Source organism: Condylostylus longicornis, unplaced genomic scaffold (assembly GCF_029603195.1).
Source record: "Condylostylus longicornis isolate FDR11 unplaced genomic scaffold, ASM2960319v2 ptg000135l, whole genome shotgun sequence".
Lineage (NCBI taxonomy): Eukaryota > Metazoa > Arthropoda > Insecta > Diptera > Dolichopodidae > Condylostylus > Condylostylus longicornis.
The window spans coordinates 8,079,094-8,098,881 of record NW_026578103.1 but is presented as its reverse complement, the minus strand read 5'-3'; the positions used below and the strand labels follow the sequence as shown (position 1 = coordinate 8,098,881).

At 24.2% G+C, this 19,788-nt stretch overlaps 4 protein-coding genes and 1 non-coding gene across 7 annotated transcripts in view; 2 read left to right on the top strand and 3 right to left on the bottom strand.

Moving 5' to 3' along the window:
* Positions 1–5,754, bottom strand: part of LOC129615290 (dnaJ homolog subfamily C member 7) — a 57,003-nt gene extending 51,249 nt beyond the window's left edge. The window contains exons 1-2 of one of the 2 annotated variants that reach the window (XM_055530418.1): positions 5,324–5,754; positions 5,029–5,151 (exon numbers count right to left, since the gene is read on the bottom strand). In XM_055530418.1, coding sequence (XP_055386393.1) covers positions 5,029–5,151; positions 5,324–5,403 — 203 coding nt within the window. In that variant the 5' untranslated portion in view covers positions 5,404–5,754. The remainder of the gene's footprint in view (positions 1–5,028; positions 5,152–5,323) is intronic. The other variant, XM_055530419.1, reaches the window with a different exon arrangement.
* On the top strand, positions 895–967 carry Trnas-aga (transfer RNA serine (anticodon AGA)). The gene has a single exon. It is a non-coding gene; the product is annotated as a tRNA-Ser (tRNA).
* A 2,083-nt stretch (positions 5,755–7,837) lies between the features above and the next one.
* LOC129615026 (putative uncharacterized protein DDB_G0286901) overlaps positions 7,838–19,788 on the top strand; it is a 125,050-nt gene continuing 113,099 nt past the window's right edge. For both annotated transcript variants that reach the window (XM_055530071.1, XM_055530070.1), the window contains exon 1: positions 7,838–8,169. The gene's annotated coding sequence lies outside the window, so the exon portion shown is untranslated. The remainder of the gene's footprint in view (positions 8,170–19,788) is intronic.
* On the bottom strand, positions 9,182–10,501 carry LOC129615028 (transcription factor GAGA-like). The gene has a single exon (XM_055530072.1). The coding sequence runs from the start codon at positions 10,401–10,403 to the stop codon at positions 9,249–9,251; it is 1,155 nt and encodes a 384-aa protein (XP_055386047.1). The 5' UTR covers positions 10,404–10,501; the 3' UTR covers positions 9,182–9,248.
* LOC129615158 (modifier of mdg4-like) lies at positions 15,408–16,190 on the bottom strand. Its single transcript, XM_055530251.1, has one exon. It carries the CDS (start codon positions 16,095–16,097, stop codon positions 15,408–15,410), a length of 690 nt encoding a protein of 229 aa, XP_055386226.1. The 5' UTR covers positions 16,098–16,190.

The following is a 19,788-nucleotide window of genomic DNA, read 5'->3' as shown; positions in this document are numbered from 1 at the left end:
AAAATTGCTTCTAAGATTTTAAGAATTTTAGAAATTTTAATTGCATATTTTCACTGAAATATTGAATTTTCACAGCTTATCATTAACAATCATTAAAAAAAAACAAATATTACAGCAGATTATCAAGACTAATGGAGAAACTAGATAATTATCTAGTAATAAATTTAGTTATAGAGAATAAATTATTGTTTTATTTTTAATAAATTAGGATTCCTTTAAAAAACTATTAAATGAAAATTTAACATAAATTTACGCGCATTCATTATCACTCTATTTTATTATATAAATACGATAAAAGAACCAAATGAAAATGATGATCCAAATATATCAAAATGGTGGGTAGTTTTACTTCATTTATCCTTAAATTTTGTCTTTAATTAATTTTAATTTTGAAAACAATTGTTAATAAATTTAAAATAATATTATTTAAATATTTTTACGGTTAATAAATGCATATTAATTCGAATTTACTAAGCCCCACATAACAATAATAATTATATATTTTTAAGGTATATAGATACAATAAAGAGAAAAATAACTAAATAGTATTTAATTTAGTAGATAAATATTAAGAATTATAAAATTATCCAAATACTAGAATCTAATTGCCATATATATTAACCAAACCTTCCAAATATGTACATACTTATATCAAAAATTAAAAAGAGAAACTAACAACTTTTTCTAGAAACTAGCAACTATGATGTTGTATTAGTAGAATTCATAATTTAATCAGTGCAATAGCCACAATCCTATAAATATATATGTTCTTGTTATTGTGTGTTTCAATAGTAGATTGTATGTAGCAATCAATGCAAACAAAACAAATACTTAGTAATCATGTGAATTACAGTATAAGCAATGTAGAGAACATTTCGTCGGCAATTTCTTCATGCCTCTGTAGCTCAGTTGGTAGAGCGTCCGCCTAGAAAGCGGTAGGTCACTGGTTCGAGTCCAGTCCGAGGAGAAAAATTTTTTAATTAATTTTTCTGCCTTTAACTCGTTCCTTTGATTACGTCATCCATCTGTTCTGCAGTTGCATGAAGAAATTTCATTTAAGTTAAATTAGTAGTGTAATAAGCACATTCTTATTAATTCGCAACTATGATGTTGTATTAGTAGAATTCATAATTTAAACTAACAACTAGTTATTATACTTTCTCTAACTTTTAAGAACATAAGAAGATATTCGAATTCTTTTCGATTGAATCTAGATGATTTAATAGAAAAAAAAACGAAAATAGATTTAAATAATTCAAAAAAAAATAAAACAAGATGTTAAAAATTGCACTTTCGCAAGAAGCTACAAAATACTTGGTCTTAATTCAAAAATCAAAAGTGATAATATTGGTAAACTAATTAAGTATTAAAAAATTATCAAAAAATAAAATTTAAAATTTATTTTCAGTAAAATTTCTCTCAAATTTCTTGATAAAACTTCAACGGTTTATTAAAATTCAAATGTGTTTAATAAAATTCAATAAAAACCAATTTTCAAATAACAATCCGAACAAATTTTAAATTGCTTTGTTGAAATTTCGGATCCAATTTTAAAGAAAACTCCAAACAGAATTCAATGTTTGAAAATATAAAATCAAATATTGAAAAATATTTCGAGCATCTGTTAAAAAATATTTTATTAATTATGCGTTTATTTTTATTACAAAATTTATACACAAAAATATTCAAAAAGTATTTTCTATTTTATCTTACGTAATTTTCCAAATACATAAAAATTAAAATTTAAATTAAAAATTATAAAAAAGAAAATTTCTGTGGGAATAATTTTTTTTTCTCAGTTCTTTTTTCTTTATAATCAATTCTCCTCCTCATAATCAATTAGCGTTCTAAATATATTTACATTACATTCATTATATATATTTATGTACATGCATTATACGTAAATACAGTAAAGGTTCTATTATATGAACGACACGAAAAACAATGTTGAATTTTCTACGCCCTATGTCATTTACTATTTTCAAACATTACTGTAAAGTCTAATTTTCTTCATATTCCCGCTGCTTAATATGATTCGTAATCGGATATTCGAAACGGAAATATCTTAAGCTGCTACATATATATTTTATACATAAAACATGTCCAACAACTTAATTTACTTATGTCAAATGTCACAATGACGTAAATGACATAAACACCAAAATAAGAATAAATATTTCTTCATCATTGAAATTTAGTGCACATTAATAACATTTTTTTTTATTAATGCACATAAATAACTTTTGTACGCAAAATAATTGATAGTCTACTGTGTATTTATATTTTGCATGCAATAAAGTATGAATGTACTTAAATGAAAATTCCTAAATAATTGTAGTTTACTAATAAAACACACGCGCAATATAATATACAAATGTATATATGCGTATATATATTGAGGATGTATTTTATATCTATTTGATGTACTCAAATTATACTTGAATAAACACTAAAGATTAGAGCATATTAAAAATATCGATGAAATCTATCGCCACCTTATTTTCCTCCTACAGTTTCTATTTAAAACTATTGTTTATTTATTACATTGAGATGAGGTGTATATACTATGCACATAGTTTTATATAAGTATAAAAGAAAAATGCAGGAAAACAAAATTAGCATTCAGAACAGTTTTTTTTTTTCATAGATAACTAATTCTTCTTTAATTAATTTGTTGTAAGTTTACAAGAGATTACTGGAGTAGTTCAAAAATAAAAAAAAATATATAAAATATGGAAAAATAAACGCATGTTCTGCTCTTTATTAAATTCAATCTATTTATTGATTATGCAGGAAATTTATTATGAGTTAAACGTATTACACTCTAAAATATCGCTAAATATTAACCGTATGTATTAAGAATTTTAATTTTGTATATACTCGTAGTTTCTTTGTAAAGTTTCTTTATATAATAATAGTTAAGGGTTAAAAATTCGCATTATGTATTTATCTAATATGAATTTAAAAAAATATTGAAAATTGCCATATTAGACAACGCCCGCAGTAGACATTGTATGCCGAATTGTTATTAAAAAATAATGTATTTACCAAATTAAAAATCCTGAAGAAGGGAACCAAATTTGTAAAATCCATAAAAAAAAATTAAAATGTAGAAAGAAAGAGACCACAAAATCTTAATACTAAGAAAATTTAATGTATTTAGACTGACCAGTTTTTGTTGTATGTATAACATATATTATTATATGATTAACAAGACCTAGACTATCATTTAATATTCTCAATTTTTTTTATTATATCTGGAAAATTGATAAATGAATTCTCTTCAAAATTCTTGCTAAGTTTTGGTAGAACTTTACTAAAGCGAATAAATTTAAGATGCAGTTCTTTAAAATACGACTTATTCCAAGAATTTCTCAAATAGAACAAAAAATGGACACTAAAAATATTTTTTCATTAAGTACTTACATACAATTTTAAAATATTATATAAAATCTTTTCAATCTTATTAAAATTTTAGCACGTACTGTTTTTTATTTACAAATTTTACACTTTTTTTTTTTAATATGTTAAATGCCAAAGTAGGTATATTTTACAGAAATGGGATTCTTTCCTTCATTTTCTTTAAAAATGAACTTTACAAATTTAGAAAAACTTTCGTATTAGTTTTTCTTAACATCGAATATTTAATAAGGCAATGAAACTTTTCTTTCCCGTATAAATAATAGCAATCATCACTCCATTTAATAAACCAGTATAGTTATACAAACAAAGTAAGGAGAGAAGACCAAATCTAAAAATTAACAAAGAATTGGTTAAAAAAAATAATTGAAAAAATTGGGAATAGGAAAGTATAATCATATTTTTATTTCACATAAAAACGAAATTCGTATTAAATATAAGCGCGATAACAATGAAATATCGTGCAATATCATTTTAATTTGTATAATTTATTTCATTGAAATTAATATATTAAAATGATAATATATTTAGTTTATTTAGATATCTTATCACTTATATTTAATTTATATATATACTACATATACATATTCTACAAATAAATTCTTTATATAACTATGAGGCAGTATAGAAATTGCGCATTCACTATTTTAATATACATATACATATTTGTATTTAAAATTATACATATGTATATCTTCAAAAAATCAATTATAATCTAAAAACGGAACAGGAAATATCTTCAAACAATAAATAAAATAAAAATTTTCAATTCAGTATTTGTTTTCATTTGATGACAATTTGATTCTATTTTGATTTTGCTATGGGGATTTGCTTTAAATACCTAAACATGTGGCAAGGTAGATAACTACCTACCTACAAATATTGATTTTCGAAATATGGATAATGCAAGCTATTAAATCCTCCATTTTTAACATTAGTCTATAACCAAAAATAGGTCTCATTTTTGCGAAATTATTACATATAGGTTCCTTAAATGTAAATATATTTAAACAAATGTACCTCATGCTCATTACATAAACAAATTTTAAATATACATATTTTCTTTTTAAGAACATGCTTATACAAAAATCAGTAATAATTTGGGAAATATTTTAACCAAAAATATTTTAACTGTGCCTTCTGTCACCAAGTGATTGAAAGTTTTATATAACATACACCAATTAATTTAAAACTCAGATTAATATTGTTTTGTTAATATTTCAACTATAACCCAAGAAGAATAATCAAGTTTACATTTGTACACACATATGTTTGTGTATACATATTTTCATATTATTTTTTAGATCCAAATCAACCTCATTACCCGCAATATCCGTTCTAAAAGCTCTAACCAGAAAATATGCATTATGAATAAACAAAGTAGAAACCAGAATAGATAGATTATATAGGATATGTATATATTGTTATTCAAAACATTAAATCCCTAACCCCTCTCTTATCCACCTCTAACATTTCTTTATTTAACATTTTCTACTATACCAACATACAACAAATAAATTTCATAAATCGGTAGACATTAGATACCGATCTATGAACTTGTTATATGAGATTTTTTTTTTGTTTTAGAATAATACACAGAATGTTTACCTTGAGTTAGAATCTATTTTCAAACGAGCAAGTTTATGGTCTTTCTGCTGTCCCCAAGGTGACGACGACAGTGGTGTTTGTAATGAATCTATACTTGATTTCCTCTTCAAACTATTTTGCTTTCTGTTTCATTATTAAATTTCATAAAAAATTTCAAAATTAAGAAAAAGAAAAGAAATTTTTCGTAGGAATGATTTTTTTTAAATTTTCTCTCAATTAAAATATTAAATAAAAAAAAGAGTACGAATAATCTAAAACAATTACAAATTTAATTTAAATTAATTGTTAAACTTACGTGATGTTATCCCTTGGTATGATACCTTCAATATCCATTCTGCTGTCTTCGCTGTCAACTGAAATAACTTCGTCGTCCATATATTCAAAAAATTTTTTAAAATTTGATTTTTATCTTCTTGTTTTAAAACAATGTGTACGTCCTATGTACTTTGTAATTTATTAAAGCAAAAAATTCAGAACTAATTAAATCAAGTCTTATGACGTGATGTGATTTTGGTTATATTTAATCGAAAGTACTCAGCACGTTTTTTATTACTTTTAATGTTAAAATTATTTTTTGACTGCACTTAATTCTTCAAATTTTGAAAACTTTACAATTGTATTAAGATTTCTTTATATTAAAAATTAAATCCAAAAATACAAATTGTAAATTTTATTAACAACCAAAATCCACCAAATAGAAGCTCACAGAGAAAACCCCGAACAACGAATGCGTTGATAAAAGAAAAGAACGAAATGGAGAATAAAATTTTAATGAGTTGCCGTAGAGTGACAATTGTCAAAGTTGATAGAATTGTCATTGCCAACTTTGAAAGCATTATTGTGAATTACTACGTATTTCGACATCTACTGGAAATTAAGAAAAGTTCGTTGGTATACATAATTTAAGGCCATTAAATAATAATAATTTTGTGAAGAAAAAGAAAAGGTCTCTTTAAATCAACATTTTATAAATTTTTCATTTGAAAATCTTAAAATTCAGGCTTTGCAGACTTTTTTCCATCAAACACTCATATGCATATAAGTTTATCTCATCATAATATTAAAAAATTAATTTAAACTATTAGACTCTATGTTCTAAATTTTTCCTTAAAATTTTGATTAAAATTTTATTTTCCCACATAGCTACTCTCTTACTGCACAATAACATTTGCTTACAAATTTATAATAAAAACTAAAAAACAAAATATAATAATATATATGTATTTGTTCGTATTAAAATAATATATATAAGTATATATGTATGTATGAAATTAAAATTTTTGATATGTTATTCACAATACATCCTTTGTTCCATTTACAGTTATGATATTTTTTTCGACAGATGGAAGTAGTGTTTTTGATTTACAACAGATGGGTCTGAATGTTTTTTCGGAGTTGTTTTGGCATTTAGTTGTTTGGCGTTTCAGTTGTCCTTTTTTAAATTGACGTTTGAACATTAAAAAATTGTTACTTTTATAAATCGAATTTAAAATATTTTTTTTCAAATTTGGAAATTTTTTCATAAAATAGCTTTTAATTTTATTTATCAAAATGCTAAATAGGATATGTATAAATAAATTGCTAAATATACCAGATTTTTTTCAGAGAAGTAAGAAATTTAAATTAATCATTAAAAATATAAGATTATCTTTTACTTGGTTTTACTTATATGCCGAAAAAAACTTCCGTTTAGAAACTCTATACCTCGTTAGCATTTTGAACATTTAAATCAAAGACGTATATATCTAAAAAAAGTTTTGATAATTTCATTACTTTTTTTATTTCCTTTATTTATATTTTATTTCGTCTTTCCACTCACTCTTTAACATTAAATCGTATAACAACAATTGGTTAATTGTTATACATGTTTCATTCAAGCTCGGTAGAAATCGATAATAAAATGGGAAACACATATACGGTTTCTTTTCTGACGAAAAGTTTTGCACTAGATTAGATTTTTATCTTTAATGGAAACTTACTCCATTGAAAGTATCAAGTTTATGAGAAAAGTAATTTGAAAATTAATTTTGTAGAAGAATCACAAAATGGTAAAGTCATAGGCTACTAAAAGTGGATTTGCTGATTCTTTGTTCGCTGTTAAGCTGATCTATTTTCAGCTGAATTATATTTTATTAAAGTATTACACTTTACTTTTATAACTTGCCAAGTAACAGGAGTATGAAGAACACAATATTCATATATTATATTCATACAATTTGAACTTTTTGAGAGAGAGAAAAAAAAGCTATACATGTAATAATAAAAATAAAGAGAACATCAAGTTCATACAAAATACACCATTCGTGGTGAAACAGCTGAACTAATGAATACAGATTTGATAACATAATGTATAAAAATTGAATATATCAATACAATAATTTTAATAGTTTTAATTATTTTTAATGCTAAAATTTTTTATTTTTTTGATTCAACAATTATTCACAAAAGGTTTTCATATTTGTATTTGTATTATTCAATATCTGTCAAACTCGTAACGAGTACTTTGAACAGTATACAACTGATAATATTCATAATGTTAAGCTTAAAGTTCTAACGACTACACTTTTTCTGCGTTTGAGTGAAAATATACTTATGTCAAAATTTCAAAAGAGGAAAATTTTCTCAACGATTTTTCGAAAGCTTTTTATAATAGCTTTAGGGGAGCCAAAACAAAAAAAAAACTTTTATTTTTTATTTTTATAAATGGCAATTGGTACCACTCAAAAATTTACACTTGTCAAATTCAGTTTTTCTGATTTGAATAGAATTTTCATTTGATGAAAAAATTATGCTGAGGCAAGTGTGTTAATCTAAATTTCTTAAGTTTTTTTTTAAATAATGAAAAATTATTAACAAAATTTATCAATGGATTAAATAAAAATAAATAATGTATTATTCAAAAATAAATTAATCAAAATTTACTAGTAAATTTTACAAATTTTAAGAATTATAATAAAAATATTTAAGAAAAAATTTTTACAAAAAAAAAAGAAGAAAAAGTAATGTGAAAAAATTATTTTGTTTTGTGTATGTAGTGGTGGAAATATTTTGTTGGCATTTTTATTATTTAGGAAATATTTTTTTTGGTGTAAAGAAGTTTTTCTAAAATCCTCCAATAGTATCGAGAAATACCGCCTTTTGGTAAGTACACAGTATGTAATTAATAAGATACATATTTCAAGATAAACTATATTTAGAAATATACGAGACATAAAAATAAAATTGTTGGAATTTCACTGAACAAATTTAGGTATGTTTAAATTTTGATAATGACACATGATAGAATCCAATTAGAATCTATGATATTACAGCTTTATTTACAAAATTTTCATGTATTAAGGAATTTGAGAAAAATCGAATTTTTCATGTGATATTTTATGTGGTACCCATTTTTTTTATTAGAATTAAAATTACAAAATATGCTTTTATTTACTTAACCTCTATTAAAATTATTTGAGCGGTTACATTTTGGATTCGACTTGGCACGTAGCTATATTAAAGTAAAATTGCATCAACTTGCTATATCAGTTTTTCATGTCGTGTCCTTTGGTTAAATTATGTATTTAGGATTTAATATGACTTAAATTTCTTTGATTTCTTGATAACTGCTATTTGTTTTCTTAACCTCAGCGAAAAATTTCAAACTTCATGTGCAATGCTTTTCACTTTGAATTTATCATTAAATTTCTGAGATAGATTTAAGTTCGTTAAATACATTAGTTAAACATTTTTAACTTTTCAAACGGAGTTCGATTGAGTTCCTTACTACTTTTAAATACTAAATGTAAATTCGTTAGAAATTTCTTAAAAATGCAGAAAAAGTACCATGTATTATTTCAAAATTAAACGTGTATTTAATCTTAAGTAACCCATCCAAATTAACTAATATCAAACTATTTAAAGCCGACAGTTTCGTTTTCAAATGATAAGAAATTAATTTAAATGGCCAGAGATGGTTCAAAGAAAAGAAATTTTGATAGAAATACATTTTCATAAAATTTCACAAAAAAAATTTCTACTTTACCATGGTTTCTTGTTGGCTAATTTTGGTCAAATTATTTTTAATTTTAAACTACAAAAAATTTTTAGTAATTATCATATATTTTAAACTAATTACAGAATACTTTAAAATTTACATAATATAACATCTAAAAATCGAATTAAACTTAAAATAAAAAATTACATAAAATTACCTACCATAAATAAAGAAACGGAGGTACTTAAGCTTTATTTTGTTTTTGTTCATGAGTTATCCTTATGTGTTCTCTTAAACTATATTTATTTTTAAAATGCTTTAAACATATCTCACATACTTTTGGTGGTTCCGGTGTGTGCTGCGTCCTAATGTGACGCCACAAATTCACACTTGTAATCGTCATTTTACAATAAGAACATTCTGTCCACTTATTAATCGCTGATGTAGAGTTCCCGCCCGTCGTTGTATTTTTATCCGATTCAGTTTCAGTTTGTGCGGCTGATTGTGTAAATGTACCTATTGAAACATCGTCATTTGAATCTATTGTCATTTGTATTGCATTCGATTCAGGATTTAATTTTTCATCTATGATTTCTGGGTCTTCTAATATCTCATATTCTGTTGTAAATTGACTATTATCTGTTTTAACCGTAATTTTTTCTATGGTTTGTGTTTCTTGTTCATTAACAATTTGTTGTGTAATATCTGGTACATGTATTAATTCTGGAATATTTACTTTAACTGTTGGTATAAATTGCATTTCAGTTCCTTTAACAACCCCTGTCTCATCTTTCGTAAATGTTATGCATTCAGCAAATGTTGTTTGTACGTCATTTTTTGTATTTGTTGAACTTTTTCTCCTCTTCGCTGCTATGGTAGATGAAATTGGTTCATGTGGGTCTATTGTATAGGTAGTAGTTGTTGTTGTTGTTGTACCACCATTCGCATTAATTGTCTGAATCGTTGATGGTAAAATTTTCGTTATAGTTTTACTTTCACTCGTACTTATAGGATTTGTTTCTTTAGGTGTTTTATCTTCTGTTGTTAAACCTTGTATTGCTAATAATTCAGCAGTTTGTAAAAATGATTGTAGTGCATCTTGTTGAACATTAACTTCACCTTGATATATAAATTGTATGATAGCGTTTAAATCCTCAAATTTAATAAATTTAAACACTATAACTGGATGCGGATGAGGATTATCATTAAATATTTCCTTAAAATATGCACTACATGCTGATAAAAGAACTTTGTGTGCTTTTATTTTTTGGCCATCGCAACATAAGGTTACATCCACTAAATCGCCATTACTTTTTAAATCATCAAATGCAAATGTTATGTGACGTAAATAATTATTCCATCTAAGTGAATATTGTTGTTGAGCTCGTATATTAGCCATTTTTAATTTATTTTATTAAATTTTTTATATTTTTCCTTTATAAAAAAGTTTTCCTTTTTTTCTCTCTTCTAAAAAAAATTTTTTATACTACTTTTGACTTCTTGTTTGTTTGGCTTGTTTTAAGAAACTGTCAAAAATTTATTTGACAATAGGAAGCAATGAGTGAAAATTGAAATGAATAGAGAAAGTACATGACATCTAGTGTTTAATATTAATGCATGAGTGTTGACGTTTATGTTCGAATTTAATTTCATACGAAAAAATATTGATTCATAAAAATTAGTAAATACTTATTAAGAGATTTTAGATGAAATTAATTTAAAAATGAAGTATAAAAAAATGAAATGAAGTCTTTAAAAATTGTTTTGTCTTTTCAAATTATAATTTTGATTTTTGAATTCATTTTACATTTCATAAATTGATTTGTTTTAATGTTGGTGTTTTCGTCTTTTATATGAAAAAAAAGCAATGCCTAAATTTATCACGGAAAGAGAAGAGAAAAAGCTCCGCGAAATATACAATGAAATATGTAATGCAGTGTCTATATTAATTTTTTTCGCATTTTACCAAATTTTTAGCAAAATTATTTTTTAATGCTCTATTTTAAGTGATGTTTGATGTGTATGCTAAATTTTTTCACGTTTTAGTGTAATAATTTAAAAATTAATTGCATGATGAGGTCATTGTTCTTGTATTTTGAAACACTGTTAAACTTTTGTCTTTTATTGAGTTTTTAGTGTATTTTTGGATATTTTCTTATTTTTTTATAATTCAATGTTTTTAATTCTGATTACTTGTAAAGTTCATTCCTATTATCAGTAAATTTCTTAAAACAAATTAAGATAAAGTTAATAGGTTTTATTTTTTAATGCAATGTTGTACAAAGTGTTTTAGAACATTTTATATGTCGGTAATAACTAAAACTTTTTTTTACTTATTACCTGCATATAAAAACCAAATCGGTGAATATCAACGGCGGGTGATTTCTGTTGTCAACACGGAACAATAATGGAACGGCAAAATTAACTGCTCAATATTTTTGCAAGATCTATTTTGGCTAAGTTTGCGGCGATAATTTCGCTTCATTCTGGGCAGTTAAATTTATGTGTGTTTGTATTCTGTATGAAATTTGTCATTTCGTCGCGAAAAATTATTTTTGTTCTGTTTTCACCTTAAACTTTTATTTTAATTTTTGCAAACTATAACAATTCTCTTGCACTTTCTTGGTCTATCAAAAAATGAAATTTTTGTCTTAAATGTATAATTTTAAGTTTTCAGACATAAGCAATTAGCCAATTAAGTTTTAAAATATCTAGTATAAAAGGCAAATTTTGCTTATGTTTTTAATAAAAAAATTAAAATTTTTCCTCAGTAGTTAAAATACTAGTAACAAAATTATCTTGCCACTTAAACTTTCTAACATACTTCAGTGCATTAGTAAAGTTTTTGTATGCACAAACTGGCACCACTGCCTGAAGAAATCTTAAGAAAAATGAAAACTTTAAAACAAAAAATTATAATTGCAACAAATTTGAATTTGTTGTTTTAAGGTTTGAATTTCCTGCATAGATCCTCAACATATTTTACATGGAAGTTCTTGGAAGTTAACACTTAATATTTTTACAATATTTAGATATATATATATTTTTTAATTATATTTACATAAGTATGTAAATAATTTAAAAATTGATGTTAAAATTATTATTGAGCTAATAAAATTTTTATTAAATATGAACTTATAAATTTTAAATGTTATTTTTAGTTATAAAAATTTTAATAATAATTTTCAAATATTTATTAATTCAACAAGTTCTAGTTTATTAAAGTGTTAAAGAAAAATATTATTGTAGCAAATTTTATAAAATTATAATAAAATTTTTTCATGATATTGTACAAATTCATAATCATTTTCATTTTCTTTATCATTGTGTGTGTGTTCAAAAATAAATAAATAAATAAATTATTTTTTATACTTATAATCTAGTTTTTTATTTTTATTTTAACTATAAACGCATAAATAAGAACTATTTCTTTTAAAGGAGTCAAATGTTATAGTGTTCATATTCACCTTTATGCTCATAAAATGAGCATAAATTATTTTCATAAAGGAATGCGACAAAATGGTCCTATTAACATTTCATCTTATTTTCATTATTTTTATTATTGTTCCTTTTATAGTTATTATACTTAAGTTTTATTTAAATATATATATATATATATATATATATATATATATATATATTTTGTGAATGCATTTTTATTATGAAAATGTGAGAATTACTCTCTCAAATTATGTACATGTACATGCATAATAATAAATAATATTTTAAATGAAAATTATTCTAATAATAATTTATATGTATGTTAGTATGTAAATGGAGTATGCTTTTACTGAATATGCTTACTTTATATTCTATGTATATAGCATGTATATAGAGTATATTTTTTCTATTAAATCAAAAATTTAAATTTACTCACTAGTTTCTTTATTTTTTTCTCATAATGGTTTTATTCCGTTTCTTAAATATTACATTACATACAGCGAAAATCTATTTAAATAAACTTTTTGTTTATTTAACAGAAAGATATACAAAGGTAATGAAAAAAATTTAATTTTCGTTAGGTACCAAAACTTTCTAGCTTTTAAGTTCTAGAATTGTGAATTTCTTAGTTTTTCATTTTATTTCTTAGTTTTTCATTTTATTTCTTAGTTTTTCATTAATATTTAAAGGGGATTATCGAAAATTTAGTTTTAATTTCGATCTTAACATAAATCTTGTTCATGAGCATATTAAGTAAGCATGTTCGATAAATCTTTACTACAGTACGTTCAAAAGAATTTTTAGAAATTACATACTTTATATTTGTAAAAATTATGAAAATTTTGCGTTATTCACTTGATTTTATTATTGATTATTTGAATTTTTATAATCCACCGTGTTGGACTACTGTTGTTTTCAATAAGTGTCAAATCATTGATTTGATGTTGCTATAACTTTTGTATTAAGTGCAATTTTCAAATTTGGATCAATTTGTTAAGGTTTGTTTACATTTGCTTTTAAGTTCCGTAATTATACTTTTAAGGTTATAAGCATTAATAAGTTTGTCACACCATAAACTTTATTAAAATTCTAAAATACTGCTTGCATAATAGGCATACATTATAATCGACCTCAAACTCAGTTTTACTTTTTTATAAAATATTTTTTATCATTATTGTGTCTCAACTTAGATTTCTTTTTGACATTTTATAATGTATGTACTTTTGGTTTAGAAGGAATAGCATTTACTGTAAATGTGAAAAGTACTGACACTCACGAAAATGTCATCATCATTGTCGTCATCACTCATCACCGTAATTTCCTACATTTTTTCCTTTTATCTATTTTATATTTATATTTGATAATATATTTCGTTAATATCTTTAGGAATAGGAGAAGGTGTGTAAACACGAAATTTTTCCTAATGTTAAATAGGCTTTGTGTAATTGATAAGCTTTCAAGGTGATGAGAATATGTAATGGCACTTTGCTATTTATTTACGTTTTTTTCTTAGCTTTGCTGTACTGTTATGTTGTTACTGCTGCTTTTGCTTTCTTTTTAATTAAAAATTTATTTTCGTTATGATGGTGTTGTTACTTTTATAAAAAGTAATAAGCAAAAAAACAGAATAAATAAAAGAATTAGAATAGAGAAAATAAAGGCATTTAGAGAGTGAATACAAATGAAGATGACGGTAACGGTGTCGACTGTCGGTATAAGTGGGCGGCTTATATTTTTTTATTTTAATTCTGTTTATATCTTTAAGTTTTGTGTATCTGATCTGGAACAGGGGTTTTGAAAAGAGTCTTTCCAAAGAGAACAAAAAAATCTTTAAAAAACATTTTAAATTTTTCTTTCTTTTTCTTTTTCTCTTTTTTTTCTCATTTATTTATTTATGTAGGTAATCGACAAGTTTGTTTTTTTTTGTACAGTAGAACAGATTTGCAGAATACAGAACACAAAATAAAAAGAGAAAAATATGAAATGAAAATTTTTATGATTTACATGTCAATTCTTTTATGTAATAATCTTTAAAAATTAAAACTTTTTATTCATTTTTTATGTAGATTTTTTCTTATGTATGTATGTATGCCTTTACATATACTGACTTAAACATATATGCATTGAATGAAGTGATTTTGGAGTATTGGTATTAGAGGGAAGAAAATATGATTTGTGATTTTCTTTTCAATTTGGATTAGTGTCTATCATTTTCCTTGTAATTTATTTTTTTTTCTCTCTTTAAAACTTTTCAATAAAAATTTTTGATTTTTATTGAATACAAAAAGGTAAATGTCGAATAGATTAATTGCTGCACTGCTTTGGTAAGTATAAGGCCAACACGTGGAGAGACCAACTCTCATTTTCCTTTTATGATTTTTAAAAAAAAATGTATACAGTTTATATGGAGAAAAAGAAAATTATAACTGTTCTTTTATGATTTAAGTCACTTACATTTAAAAACACTTAAATTTTTTTTATATAAATAAATTTTGGAGTTATATGTCGATGTTTGCAAAAACAAATTTGCCAAAAGAAGATACAGGCCTTCCTCATCGCCACTTAAAAGTGTACTGTGTTTTATGAAAAAAAATCAATATAAATTTTAAAATGAAAAATTTTCATACGATTTATATCGAAGATGACCCGATTGAAACATTTCGGAAAAAAGGAAAGTAGGTAGAAAAGAAATTATTGTATTCGGATTTCGAATAATTACAATTTCGAATCATAGCTCCTGTTAAGAACCTCTAAAAATTATTTACAACTACCTCAAGTTCATATATTCTAGTTTCTTATAATAACATATAATTCTACATTCTTATTATGAAATATTAGGAGTTTTTATATTGCATGAATGGTTCTATATATATAATCATATGTATGAAATAAGAGGTAAGTAAGTTCCATTCTATTTGATATACTAATTTTGATAACTGAAAGATAAACTTTTAATAATTTTTCAGTAGAAACTTTCTAGTCCTTTATATTTGCTGATGCGAGGAAACCAATTGTAGTGGTATTTTTTATCTGATTGCTGTTCAGCTGATTGTGTAAATGTACCTTTTGAAATATTTTTATTTGGATCTATTTTCATTTGTATTGCATTTGATACAGGATGTAATTTTTCATTTACGATTTCTGGGTCTTCTGATATTTCATATTCTCTTATAGCAGTAATTTTTTCTACAGTTTGTGTCCTTTGTTCATTAGCATTTTGTTGCATAATGTCTGGTACATTTCTTAATTCTGGAATGTTACTTTTAATTTTTACTATAAATTTTATTTCAGTACCCTTAACAACTTGAATTGCTAATAATTCAGCAGTTTGTAAAAATGATTGTAGTGTATCTTGTTGAACATTGACTTCACCTTGATATATAAATTGTATGATAGCGTTTAAATCCTCAAATTTAATAAATTTAAACACTATAACTGGATGTGGATGAGGATTATCTTTAAATATTTCCTTAAAATATGCACTACATGCTGATAAAAGAACTTTGTGTGCTTTTATTTTTTGGCCATCGCAACATAAGGTTACATCCACTAAATCGCCATTACTTTTTAAATCATCAAATGCAAATGTTATGTGACGTAAATAATTATTCCATCTAAGTGAATATTGTTGTTGAGCTCGTATATTAGCCATTTTTAATTTATTTTATTAAATTTTTTATATTTTTATCAAAAAGTTTTCTTTTCTTAATTCTTTCTAAAAAAAATTTTGTGACATTAAGTATTTTTAATTACCGACCGTATTGTGTAAACAATAGGTAGGTTATGTGATGGCAACAAATTTTGCATATCGAGTTTTCGGTGGGAACGTACTTCTCCATAGTAGGGAAGTGTAAATAAACTATTTTTAGCAACCTGTCGGTCTGTCGGTCTGTCGGTCTGTGTGTGCACGCGTGTATCTCAAGTTCGGCTGAACAGATTTTGATGAAATTTTATACGTAAGTTTATTTCCACCATGGCACGGATCGATCAACTTTTGGTATATATCAGGCCTCGGGAACTGCACTTTTTAGCGGGCCTGTTTTACATTTTTGAGCATATTGAAGAACATATTCAACCGATTTACTTGAAATTTCATATATAAGTTTTGCTCTACCGGCGATGAAACCTCCTAACTTTTGGAAGAAATCAGGCGTCAGCAACTGGACGTTTACTACGGGCCAAATATACATTTTTGTGTATATAAAGAGAAATAATCAACCGATTTCATTGAAATTTAATATTTGAATTCCTTGTATTAAAACAATGAACATGTAAATTTTTTGGAAAGATCAGGGCTCGAAAACTGATCTGCGGGCCGATTTTACATTTTTCACCATATCTACGGAACGAATTGATGGAGTTTCTTGAAATTTGATATTTGAGTTCTGATTGTTACCGAAACTAAATGGCGAGCATTTCAGGGAATTCGGGTAGCACAAAGCGAAACTCTACTAAGAGCCAAATTTACATTTTTCTAGGTATGCTAACTATAAGCTTACTAATGTCCTAAAAATTGGAAAGAAGTATTTAACAGACATTTTTATAATATTCTGTAACACTTTCACTTAACTAGACAATACACATTGCGGTCGGTTATGTGCTGACCACATCAGATTTTTTTTTGTTTGTTTGGCTTGCTTAGATTTGATTAGTAAAAAATTACTAAAAGTTTGAATTTATATGAAATAAATTTGAAATTATTTAATTTTACTATTACTAAATTAATTATTACTGAAATAGTAAATATTTAATGGTTAAATTGATTGATGAATCCGAAATAATTTCTTTAAAGTTGTATTTATTAATAATTTAAGTTTAATTCTTAAATGCTTTAAAATAATTATAAGATTAGTTAGTAAAATTAGATGATTTGAATTCGATTTTGTGTTGTTAGTAAGGGCACTGATGATTGGATTATAAGATTAAATATTCAACGGGTAATTTTTCTGTAAATTGAATAATATTTATTTTAAGTGTTTTTTGATAAAAAAATTGATAGATTTTGAATTCTCGCAGCAATTTTAATACAATTTTTAATATTAAGTTCTCTAAATAATCAGGTGTTTCTAAAACATTATAAATTTTTATATTAAAAACATAACAAATAAATAAACTAATTATAATTAAAGTCGGACCCGTTTATAAATAAGCTCAAATTTTACATCTTAGCGAGTTTTCTACTCATGTACGTAATACGAAAAAAATTTTAAGGAGATACTTAAAATTTTATTATGACATTTCGAACAGATAATTATGTTTCAGCTTATAGATAATTTAAAGCAGCTGTAATTTCAGAACTGAGTTTTAGATAAAACCGATTACGTCGATGATGCACTAATCGATGCTTTTTCGCCGTTGTCCTTATAAACGTATATAAATTATACGAATATAAAGCAGAAAGAATTCATAAAATCACAATATTGTTCTGCTAGTTCGAAGTTTTGCTATTGTGCGAGTTGTTTATATACGGGTCGAATTTTATGTACATATGTACATATATGTATATGTATTTAAAAGACGGTTTGTTTCGAATTTTAATTGAAAATAAAATAAATTATTTATGCTAATAAATTCAATTTAGCTATTATAATAAAATTTTTTTAACGCAGAACAAAATTTCATCTTATTCAAATTTGATAATAATTGAAAATTTAATTTTCAATATTATTGTATTCATTATAATTTTGTGAGTTTGTACTCAATGAAATTTTATTTATTGATTGAAATTTAAATTTTAGGTCACTTTTTTCGATTATTCGTTTTTTTTTTTATTATGTACTTATAATGTTATGTATGTATGTATATTTTTCTTAATATCGATAAGTGATAAATAAATTCATAAATATTTATGTTGAAATAATCAATAAATTGCATTTTGACGAAATTATTATAATTTTTTTTTTTTTATTAAAAAATAGGTCAATAAAATGCTTTCAATTTAATAAAAGAAATATATATGTACTATATGTACATCATTTAATTCATAATGAAGTTCTGCATGAAGTTATTAATTTTGAGGCAAGAAATTTTACGCGGCTCGAACATAAAAACAGAAAAAATATATTTTTCATTTAATAGAAAAAGAATTTATATTAAATTATAGAGAAAATTTATTCATGTTTTTAAGTAAAATTATTAATTTAGATAATGCAAACCTAATAATTTTATTTTATCGTTATTTTCTTAAAATACAAGAAAAAATTAACTATTTGTACAATTCATTTTAAGAGTGAAGGCATATATGAAAACGTTAGCAACTAAAATTTTTCTGAATTTTAATTAAAATTACCCACTTTTACCTTCTAATTGGAAAAATAAATTATTGTAAGGGATATTATTTTTTACTATATACATATGATAAATAAAGAAAACATATTTTTTAAATGACAGAAATAAATAATTTTGAATTTTTGGTGTTAAATGTATTTGGTGGCTGATGTCAAAATAATTTATATTGACATCAGCATATATATTTGGAACCAGTATAAAAACAATGTGTACATACTTTCAATTTTCAGGCCTGATTTACTCTTAAGTTCGCTTGATTACTTTCAGTTTTGTTTTAATCAGTGAAGGTGTACAACTTTACACTATTTATTTATAGATCAGTCTGAACTTATAAATTCATGTAGCACCATAACATGTGTGTACTGTAAATATTCGAAATTAAAAGAATTAATTGTAATTGGTAAATTAAAAAAAAATGTGTTTCCAATACATAGCTACGACTTTTTCACAGTAAATTGTTAAATAGAGGTTAATTATACATTTTATATGAATTGAAATTTTTGAACATGTTAATTGTTTTATCACGTGATGCTTGATTTTTTGGGTTAAATTGACTACTCATATTTATTTAAGTTCAAGAACTGGATTACTTCTTTTTTTTATTCATCATTTTCCCGGATTCTCGCAATATTATTGGCATTTTAATTGAAAAATTAATAATATTAGGGTTGTTTGTAATTTTAGAGAATTGTGTAGCATTTTTCAAGAATATGAAATATTAACTACCTCTTTCAATACTGTGAACACGAAGATATTTGATAAAAAAGAGAGAATTTTGATATTCATTTGTAAATTATGTAACTTGCGAGTTGCTTTGTAGAAATTTTGAAATTCTTTTGTGATCATCAATGTTTTTTTTTTTTGAAATTATCAAGTATTCGATTACTGAGGGGATCCTCAGTAGATTCGTTTTTAATAATAACTTTCTTGGTAATTAGGATTAATTTTTTTACAAATTGAATTAACCTGGGGCTAACGCAAAATAATATTCGCCACTTATATTTCATTACATTATGTATTTATTCATTTTGAAATTTATTTATATTTAAACACAA

Bases quoted from the DNA above. Each gene is read 5' to 3' on its own strand.
- LOC129615028 (XM_055530072.1), bottom strand. From the start codon at position 10,403: ATGGCTAATATACGAGCTCAACAACAATATTCACTTAGATGGAATAAT.
- LOC129615158 (XM_055530251.1), bottom strand. From the start codon at position 16,097: ATGGCTAATATACGAGCTCAACAACAATATTCACTTAGATGGAATAAT.